Source organism: Pipra filicauda, unplaced genomic scaffold (genome assembly GCF_003945595.2).
Source record: "Pipra filicauda isolate LSUMZ 115617 unplaced genomic scaffold, ASM394559v2 scaffold206_size1356665_pilon, whole genome shotgun sequence".
Classification (NCBI taxonomy): Eukaryota; Metazoa; Chordata; class Aves; order Passeriformes; family Pipridae; genus Pipra; species Pipra filicauda.
Genome location: NW_024104317.1, coordinates 1313959 through 1324517, shown reverse-complemented (window position 1 = coordinate 1324517; position 10559 = coordinate 1313959). Strand labels below are relative to the sequence as shown.

The 10559-nt window shown below is 44.8% G+C and overlaps 1 protein-coding gene across 1 annotated transcript in view; it reads right to left on the bottom strand.

Moving 5' to 3' along the window:
* Positions 1-288: 288 nt before the first annotated feature.
* MB21D2 (Mab-21 domain containing 2) overlaps positions 289-10559 on the bottom strand; it is a 58775-nt gene continuing 48504 nt past the window's right edge. The window contains exon 2 of the mRNA XM_027735315.2: positions 289-2314. Within this exon, the coding sequence (XP_027591116.1) occupies positions 1050-2314 (1265 nt within the window). The 3' untranslated portion in view covers positions 289-1049. The remainder of the gene's footprint in view (positions 2315-10559) is intronic.

Here is a 10559-nt window from a genome sequence, read left to right as displayed (position 1 = left end):
TAATGGTAAACCTGTTTCAACAACATGCAATACATATTAATGCAATATGCACTGCAACACACAATATGCATCCAAAGAAATATGCCAATGCAAAACTCTGATTGCTCACACATAGCCAGGCTAACAAAGAAGAGTCTTTTGTAAGAGACAATCAAGAAATCACCTGAAACCATGAGACCTGAGGGGTCTCAAGCAATCAGCAACACTGAGACCTAATAACAGATGCTTATTCATGAAAGAAACACAAACAGTGGGACTGAGGTAATGGCAGAGATTTCATTAGTGCAATTACATTTAAAATGGTATGTTCTTTAATAGAATTTAAATAAGGCTTTGAATAATTACACACACTAAAACTAACATTCCATAACCTTATTCCGCATGGAAAAGCAGCAGAAACAACCCTCTGGACTGTACAAGGTCCAATTAATGAACAATTACATTCAAAAAGTAGATCAAAACAGAAACAACTCTTTCCCCCAAATGCTGCATCATCTTTAAAGTCAACTTTCTCCCCTAGTGTGAGAAGTGTGAAGAACAGATGAACTGGGCTTCAGCCCAGCACATTTGGCCTCATCAAATTACCAGCAGTGCTTTCCAACCCAGTCTCTCCTCATTTCTTTAGGGTGATGGAAGCTCATGGAAAAAGAAGTGAATTTCCAAAGCAATAAAAGATGAGTTGTCCTTTCTCCGGGCTCAACCACGTACATAAATTATGGAAGCTTGAAAAAAACTGTTACATTACACTGTGGCATGTGTTTACGATGCATGTTCTCCTTTAGAAACTACTCACAGACAATGGGGCAGGGTGGGTGAAAAAAATCAAAAGCAGCATATGAAATAGTAATATACTGTTTCAAAATCTGCACCCTCCCGCAGAACCAGGATTTATAATTTATTCAGATTGTTCTCAACAGATCCAATCTACGCTGGATATGTAAAAACCAAGAGACTAAGTCATCAAGGAAAACCAAACAAAAAAACCTGCACACTGCAAGAGTTTTTGAAAAGAAACAAAATAAAAAATCCCAAGAAACACCGCCGAAAGCTCAGAAAAATTTATCATCAATTCTGAAGTGGGGCCTTGTGACATCATCTGGATTAATAAAGACAGAGATGGACTTCCCAGGGTTCTCAGTCACTAGCTGTTGCAACTTTTTGGCTAATCGGTCATCAGGCTGGTTGGTGTCCCCTCCATCTGACTGCGGGGAGGGGATGCTGGTGGTGCTGCCCCGCCGCTGGAGCTCAAGTGTCAGTCGGTTGGCTGCTTTGACATGTTCTATGGCAGTTCGAAGGTGCTCGGCGGGGTCTGAGCGGACCGAGGACAACTTCCTTGCGTGCAGCATAACAGTCTCTTCAGAGAGGTGCTCCAGCATATTGCACTGGGGGATGAAATAGTTAGGGCACATCTTGTTAACCAAGCAGTGCTGGAGATCGTCAATGAGACCCAGGAGGAAATGGGCTGCGTAATCCTCCTGGGCCAAGTAGCTGGCTGGCAGCCTGTCACAGGCCCACAGCATCATGCTCCGCAAGTGATATGGACTAATGGCTTTGGGGCGGGACAGCAGTTTGATGATGATAGCTTTGCAGGCCTGATAGGCTTGCATGAGGCTGCTGGAGATGCACTTTTTCAGCTGCACTTCACTCCTGGCAAATGACAACCTCCATTCATTGTCCTTCTTCCCCTTGTAGGAACACGCAGGCACTAAGTAAAACCCACTTATGACTTCCTCCTCTGTGATCTTCCCATCCCAGAAGTGGTTCTCCATCAGCCAGCTCTGTGCCACAGCGGGCCAGCCTTTGAAGGACACCACAGGGACAATGTCATACAGCATGCGGCTGCTGCCCACTCCCAAAATGATGGATATGATAGTCCCATTCTTTTCTACCTTCTCCACCTTGGGCATCCCTCGTTGGGGCTTTTTCTGGATCTCGGAGAGGACAATGCTAATGGAATCATAGAACCAGTCTGCAACTTTTGTTGGAGAGAAGAAGTAATTGGTAGCTCCATTGATATGGTCCACGATCGTGCAGCAGTCCTTCCATTTGCTGATGGTTCCTTCATCAAACAGACGCAGGCTCAGCCAGGAGTGGCACAGAGCCGAGTGGCGCATGTCCAGCGTGACTGGTTGGTTGCGGTCGTGCAGCTTCAGCGCAGGCACAAGCAGGGTGAAGTCCATGTCATAGTCTGTGCCTCGTGCATAAACATTCAGCTCATCGAGGTCAATGTCCACCACACCTTCCCGCACACCGCCTGAAAGCAGCAGATACTCGTTGGCTACAGGCAGCTTCTGGTCAAGTTTCTGAACCATGCCTGCAAAAGACAGAAAGAGAAGTCCTTTCAGAAAAAGGCAAACAGATCTGGGATACGGGATTTAACCAGGATTAAAACTCATTCCATACCCAGCAGGAAAGAAAGGTAATCAGAGGTATCCATCACTGTTTGTGTGACACAAACATACATCAGGCCCAGCACTCAGACAACTTTTAGTCCCACCTGACTCATGGCAGGGCCTTCCCTGCATTCCTGGGAATGGGTGAAGTCCACCCTAAACATCATACTGAGAGCAATGGAAAAAAGCCGAAGCCCCTGGTAAAACACAGCAAAGCTACTTCCAGGACTAAATTTAACTTCTTAAACACCTTCTAAACCAGTTTTTCACCATACTGACACTCATTTCCATGGTATCAAAATGTTCCACCAACAGCTCAAAAAGGAAGGAGAATATTAATTCTTATTTTCTCTCTGGTATAATAAAAGAGCTGGACCCCCAAATGAATAGCTACAAATGTTAGTTCAAGCAGGTCTAATTCTACAATCTGCTTTACATTTACTGATTAACAAGGCAATATGAACAAAAGCAATGCATCCTCCTCTTATGGGCGAATGGAGACAAGTTAAGGGACCAGGCACCTAGAGAAACCAGCTCTGAAATTGGTTCTTCGAGCTGCAATGACGGTATCATGCCATAAAATATCTGATCAGCTCCCCAGAACGCAGACATGAAGACAGATTTCTATTTTCATCACCAAAAGCAGACACTTCCCTTCACCCTGTGCTGCCCTCACCAGTTGCACAAAGCTGACTTTTCACTGGATATTCTATATATACCCCTATACCGTGTTCATGAAACATGAACAGCAGACTGAGAAGAGACTCCACACAGTAGCTGAGATATTAGCACCTCAAGTGTTCAAATTAGGTTTAAAACTGTGCTCTGCACTTCAAATGCTCTGTAGTCTGCTCCTGCTGTCTGGGCTGTTTCAATCCCGGTGTTTGCCTTGTGGTTAAATGCTCTTGGTTCCTTCCCAGCCTCAGTTCAGCCAGCACACCCAGGCCACGAGGGAACAAAGGCCAGCAACTCTGAATGGAGATGCTGAAGCTGTTATAAGCACTGCAAAAGGCATAGACCATTATTCCTTACAAGCACAAACGTATTAGTTTCTGTTGGCAGGCATTACTGACTCAAGCTCTTGAAAGGCAATATAGCTTGTTTGTATCAAGGGTGGTCAAATGGAGACCTTCCACTACAAGGAAGCCAGTCTTAGAGAGACATCAGTGGGAATAACTAGCCAGAGGCATAATGGAGTGAGCCAGAAAGCTGCCAATCACACTGCCAGCCCAGGAACCACAGACAGACACATTAGGAATGTTTTTTACTGAAACACAAATGGTCAGAGCTACAGTTAAGGCGCCCATCCTGGCATAGCCCCAGGTACTGCAGAGCATTTCCTGAGGTAATGCATCCCCATGGCATCACAGATACTGCCTGAACTGAGCGGGTCTCCCTAGCAGAGTGCAGCAGCAGCAACGCAAGGCACCGAGGGCTGCACTAGGCTGAGTGGCATTGCAGTGCTTTGGGAGAGACTCACCTGTCCCTTCCTGCTTGATAGGACAGGAAAAAGGAAATGCTATCTGCAGGCACAGAGGTGAGCCACGACCAGAGCAAAATCCAAAGCTATGCAGACACTGATTCCTTGGAAAAGCCAAGGAGACTGCAGGAAGAGGCCTGTGCGAAGCAGAATGTGTCTTGGGGCAATATTCAGTGTAACTATGCAACCCCCCATGTGAAATTCCTTGTTAAATACACTTTATCTGTTTCATTCCTTCCAAGAGCACTGGACCCAGTCCATTCTGCTACACTGAGCTGGGATGATTTTCCTGCCAGGCAGGCAAGAACATAACCCTTTCCATTTCATGCAGCTGGAGGGGCTGCAAGAGAAGGAAATAGCTCTGAAGGAGTGCTAAGAAACTCTTCCTGTTAAATCCTGAGCTAATCCCATTCTGTGATCTTGCCACATGCTGCCCTGTTCATCCTCAAAGGCTAATAGCCAGGAAAAGCTTCTGTCAACCACAAAAACGTTCTCTGAGGCTTAGATACACAGTGAGCTATGTTACCCTGATTGTGGAGTGGCAAAGCCTTGCACAGGCTTCTCTATCCCAGAGGCGAAATAAGTAGCAGTCGCTCCTTCGTTGTACCCAGAAGGGGTTTTCTAACAGGTACCTAAATGGACGTGACTTCTGCAGCCACTACTGACACGCTGCTTCTGAATCCTGTCCTTGAAACAGTGCAAGCAGCCTTAGTGCTTTACAGCCCACCTGTAAGTTGAGTTCATGACCCACGAAGTAAAATCTGGGTCAATCACATCACAGAGACAGGGAGCAATTGCTTTTACTTCCTAAATCACTACTGGCCCTGACTGTGGGGCAGCAGAGCTATTCAGGATATGTAGGGTTCTGATGGCCAATCCTGCCTCTACACTGAGCCCAGAATTTTCCACTCAGGACTGTTCCTGAGATAGGCATACAGAATGTAACTATCCTACAGAAGAAACTGTTCAGACCTATAGGACTCAATAAAGTATGCACTTTTCTAAATAGTTTTAAACTTGAAGGATGAAAAGTGTTCTGTGAAGTTCTGCAGTTTGCCCTTTGCAGCAAAACTTCTATTCTCTGGTACAGCCAGAGCCTTTAACTGAAAAAGAAAATCATATGATTTCTCTAAAAGGTAGAGATTTTCCACTATGGAATCTACCATAGGATGAGTTGCTCTCCTTGGCCTGAAGAGATCCTTTGTCCTTATGTGGGAGCAAAATGAGTCTGACCCCATTCAACCAATAGCATGATGGGCTCAAGCCCTGCTTTCTAAACAGCCCATGTTCATCTGCCTGGAAAATAACAGTGAACACACATGACCCACCTCCAAAGCCAATTGAGAACAGGAGCCACTCCTGAAATGTCAGTTCTATACCATCTTACAGCACTCCTGCCTCCACTAACACAAAGCAAAGCTTGCACTGGACAAAACCTGTACTGCCTGCTGTACTGCCAGAGGGGTCACAAAACACCAGCTAGCAAAGAAGAGACTTCTGCTCCTGGTGAGTAGCAAACACTTCAGGAAGAAGCACAGTTCTCCAAGCACTGTCAGGTAGGTACTCCCACCAAAGAGATACTTTTCCCCATAGCAGAGAAAGAAAAAGAGAAGACCAGTTTCAAGCATCCTTGCAATAAAAAATGCTTTCTGCCCACAGATCACTCTTTACACTCCTTCTGGAAAGAAAATGTTTTGAGTGCTTACCATTAAGCCTAGTTTGCAAGGCTGAAGACTCCTGACACGGAAAGGTGTACATTGTACATTGCTAATAATTCTCTCAATTTTTCCTCTCCAGAACTCTAGAACTACCAGCAGAAGAGGAATGTGAAAAAATATACAGGAAATGATCCAATATATCATCAATATCTCTCTACCTGGCTGGCTGCAGTTTAAATCCAATCCTTGAGCTCTGCCTGGCATATAATTTCCCCTTCAAGGCCTGAACGAAAAACATCTGCAGCTCTGCCACAGAACTAGAGAAGGAATTTTTGCTAACAGATCACAACAGCATTGCTGATCCAACTGAAGAGGTGGAGCAGGGAGTTGAGGTCTCCTTGAGAAAAATATATTTAGAATAGGCATAGAGTGTTCTATAAATAGTTAAGACGGCCAAATTCAGGATTCACTAAGGCTTTAGGGGTTTGCAATGTCTTCAGACTGCCCCCCCTTATTGAAAAATTTATTTGACATGTGAAGGGATTTCAAGGAATCTCATTAGCCAACACTGCATGACACACTACCCTGGCACAAGCTTTCATCCCAAGTTTCTAGAGCCCAAATGCCAGCTGAAAGAATCACATGAAGGTACAATAGAAGTAGGCACTCCAGTTCAGCAAGCATGTAAGTGCAAACACAAAAAAGGAAAAATATCAAGATTGGTACTTGACCCAAGTACTTAAGGTAATAGCACCAGTGAGCCATTTGAGTTCTTTCCATCTCAGTACCAGGACCACCTGGGAGGAGGAGGGAACAGAGGTTACAGATAACCTTATGAAATTTATAGAAGTCCCATGAAATTGTCTGTAATAACCAAACCCAGAATTTGTAGGGTCAAACACAAAAAAAATTATTTTAGCTGAAGGACCAGCTCTCACGGCATCAAAGTAGGTTCACAGATACTTAAGAAGCCTGCTGCTGCTACCAGGCAAAACACATAATTTGCACTTGCACCTTGTGTGACACGTTCTTTTGAAAAGGTTGTTTGGCAAAGCTGGTATTTTTCTAAGTAAGAGACTGGTGTTCAGTTACCACTTTCATCTAAAGCACCTTAAAGGACTTCTGTTTTCCTAGACTTGTAACTTAGTCTAGGACCTTCCCAAGCTATTAAATTTGGCATCCTAACAGCTAAGTATGCTTACAATCATGAGAAAGGCAGGGAATGTGAGAAGCAGGAGCAGCACCTGCAGGTCAAGCTTGCTGGTTGGTTTACTAAACATCAATTCAGAGTAACATAGGCGAGCAATTGAGTTCTACCAACAGAATTTCATTCCACTGTTGCTTCTTCAGTGTCAGGAAAAAAGGATTTATTTCTACTCCAAGCACTGTGACACAATGAGAATAAAGACAGAGAAAAGAAATTTTACTTTTATATAACACCTACATTTGGGACACATCCTTGAATGAACTGTGACTGGTGCAGATGACACAGACTACTCTTCCCATTAAAAAACAACAGAAAAAAAAAAGGCAAAAAAGCAATTCAAAGATGCTCTCTATCTTTGGAAATTACAGAATTTCAGATGAACTGATTTCAGGATCATTGCAGTGTGTGCTGGGATCTGCTACTATTTCATGACTAGCTTTGTGTAAGTAAGGATGAACACAGATTTGCCTTTGAAGAAACTGACCACAAGAAAAAAATTACATAAAAACTTATTTATAACATATGCATTTCCTAACTCTGGGTTCCTTCTCGAAGCCTTCCTTCCCGATGCCTTAGATATGCAACCATTGCGACCAAAAGGAAACATAAGCAAAAATAGATGCTGTTCTGTTAGTCTAACTTGGTCTCACCAAACTGAATGGGGTGACATTCAGGGCAGTCACTGAATTCAGGGAGACTTCTTCTGCATGGGAACAAGAGAGAGGTCAAACAAACAGTGGGATGCTCAGAGAGGCTCCACAAAGGAGAATCTGCAGAACTTTGCACACAGAAGAAGCCTATCATGGGAGTTCTTCTGGGAGCCAAGCCAGACCCAGGCGCTAGCTTGCACTGCTCCTGGTCTCCAATTTAGACCTCAGCATCTGCAGTAGCCTTGATTGTGTTCCACATCACCCTGCTGGCGAGGAGACAGTCCATTCGGGGCACAGCCTCAATTTTCTTCCTTGACCCCTGCATCACCCACTTCTGCACAGCCTGCAGGGTTTCCTGTAAGCTGCTGGGACCATGAGTTATGGTAACATCCCTGTCCTTACAGACTTTCTGTGCCAGGAAGGGTTTGCAACCCGGCCCAGAAAGCTATCACAGATCATCTTCAGCTTCTTAAGATCACAAATGTATTCTATACATTACCTGCACAGGAGGCAAGTGAACCATAAAAAATACTGTGGACAAGCTGCCGAAGACCTTTAGGGGCACAATGATCCCTAGACATGTGTAAACAACATGCACAAGCTTATCTGTGGATAAGCCAGGAGCTTGCCTCTTCTCTCCAGGAGGAAAAGACTGCATGTTAACAGCGAGGGGCTGGCTGCAGCCCTCAGGCAGCTGTGCTGTGCAATTCAGCAAGCAGAGGGATGTTTGCTACTGCTCTGCTCACCTCTTGACTTTGCCATCTAATCTGAGAAGAAGCACAAGTCTGTGTAACATCAGCTGTTTAAAAATAGCTGCAGCACAAAATAAACATGCCTGGTACCTGCCCTTCAGCCCCACACTGGAGTTCTGAAGTACCAGAGTACCCTCTCAAAGAGTACCCTGCTCAAAGACCCAAAGCACTGTGAATTCAGCGCAGGCAGAGTGCTGTCTGTGAGGGATCACAAGAACTGGGACACTCAGATGCTTTACACACTTCAACACATCCACCTGGACAGAAGGGAGGGAAAGGAGAACTAGAAAAAATTACAAATATCCTTCTCCCAGCTTCTCTCTCTCCCTCACACACTAGGAGAAAGTCTACAGAATTAAAATTGAGATTTTCTCTAGAGAAACACAATACCTGAGCTGACATTCTCATTGATATCTTCTTCCCCCTTTTCTTTCTTTGCAGGTAACTTGATCTCCACAAAACAAGAGGTTTGGATGATCATCTCCTCAATCAATAGCCATGATGTGGTGTTCTGGCACTGATCATTGGCTGACCTTACATTTCAAGTGTGCCCTCTTCAAACCATTAACTTGTGCTCTACATCACTTGTAGCCAGTCTTGCACAGACCTGACTATTGTCTTAACCAACATTTTTTTAGTAATCATATTGAAAGAAAGTGAGTATAATGCTGCTCCTATTGCAACCCCAGCAAGGGGGAAGAAATATGGGTGGTCACCCCTGATAAAAGCAATCAGGAAGTCCCCACTGACATTTATAGAGCTGTATGTTTAAATTCCTCCATAGACCCAGCCAAGTCTCTGGGCAAGTGAACTCCCACACAGGGAAGGCCTCCAGAAGGGTTCCAGGAAGCAAACATTTCTGAGAAGACAGTGCTAGAAATTGCTTTTGATTCAACAGATGTGATTTGCTCTCATTGGTTCAGTGCTTTCAGCAAGAAGCAGCCCAGAGCCCTTGTAGGGAAGCTTGCCCTGTGACCCTGCATGCCCCAGCTCCAGGTATGTTTTCTGGGACGTGTCACTGTGAAACTAATCACACTTTGTGGGGATGTAGAGCCCGAGCTCAGGATCTAAGCCAAGCTGAGTCCACCCAGGTTTGCAGGGAGTTGACATATTTGTATCAAAGGCAGGGGTAGTGCCTATTCATTTTACGAGGGTGGACAAAAAACACTGTGCTGGGTGTATGCCCCCCTTGTGCTCCCTGACAAAAGGGAGAAAGAAAAGAGAAGATATATAGAAGGGTTCTTCCTTATATATGTGATCTCTTTTCTAGGGAAAGCTAGAGATCATCCACATGTACCACTGCCTCCCTCTTTTCTTCTGCTTAATCCTTCCACAGGACCCAGCATAGTCAGGGCTCTTGATTTTTCCTCCCAAGTCTACCCAGTTTGATGCATATCCTTGGGAATGCCTTTTTTTCTTCTATATGAAATCATTACGACCTTGTAAGCCCCAAAAGCTAAGGAAGTCCGACCTCCTGGATGATCAGAAAGTGCTTGGAATTGCTCAGACAGCACTAATCGCACACCAGATGCTATTGGCAGAGAACCAATTTGTAAGCTCGGGATCTTCCACACTGACCAGGCAATTCTTACTCTTGACTGCTATAAGAACTACATGAAACCCCAGGCTAGCCAAAAAACAAAAAGCTTTTGTCATTTTCTATAAAGACACTAGACAGGGACTCTGCAGTTCCTTGACAATTCTGCTGCAAACAGCAGATCCTGCAGAATAGGAATGCTGCTCAAAGATCTCTGCAGAGGTCTCCCAGCTATGCCCAAGCAATGCATGTTGAATTTCAGAGGCTTCTTTAGGACAGGATGGGAGGCCACTCTGATACATCTGGACTGCACAGATTCTTCTGTTTCCTTCAGTAATTGCAAATCTATTTATGAGCAGCACAAGTTTTTGTTACGCAGAAGAACTGAAAGAGTCAGCTCTTTAGGGGAGTCTTTAGTTACAAAGCACATTTGGAGAGGACTGCTGGCGGAAGCAGGCAGGGGGTGGGAGAAGAGTGGGGAGATTGAATCCTGTGATATCAGTTTAGTCAAATATGGGAGGTAAGTGAAGGAAGAAGCTGCTCCTTGCAGAGTGATACACCAGTGTCCTACTGATTCTGCTCCTTTTAGAAATCTTGTGACATGGTGACAGAACACACTGCAGGGAGACAGCACCCCCTCGTAAAAGAAATCAGCTTCTTTCTCCAAAGTCTTTAAAAACAATCTTAAAAGCAGTGTCCCAGTTTTTTTTTTCCAGTTCTCATGTGCCCTGGTGGAAGCCACCCACCTAGCCGAAATCCTGTTTGCCAACGGAGATGGGTGTTTCATGGTGCAAGCAGAAAAAAGGGGGGGGGGGGGGGGGAGAGGGAAAGAAAGAGTCCAGATTGAAAGGGTGAGCCTGTACAGCAAAGAGTGGTGCTGTC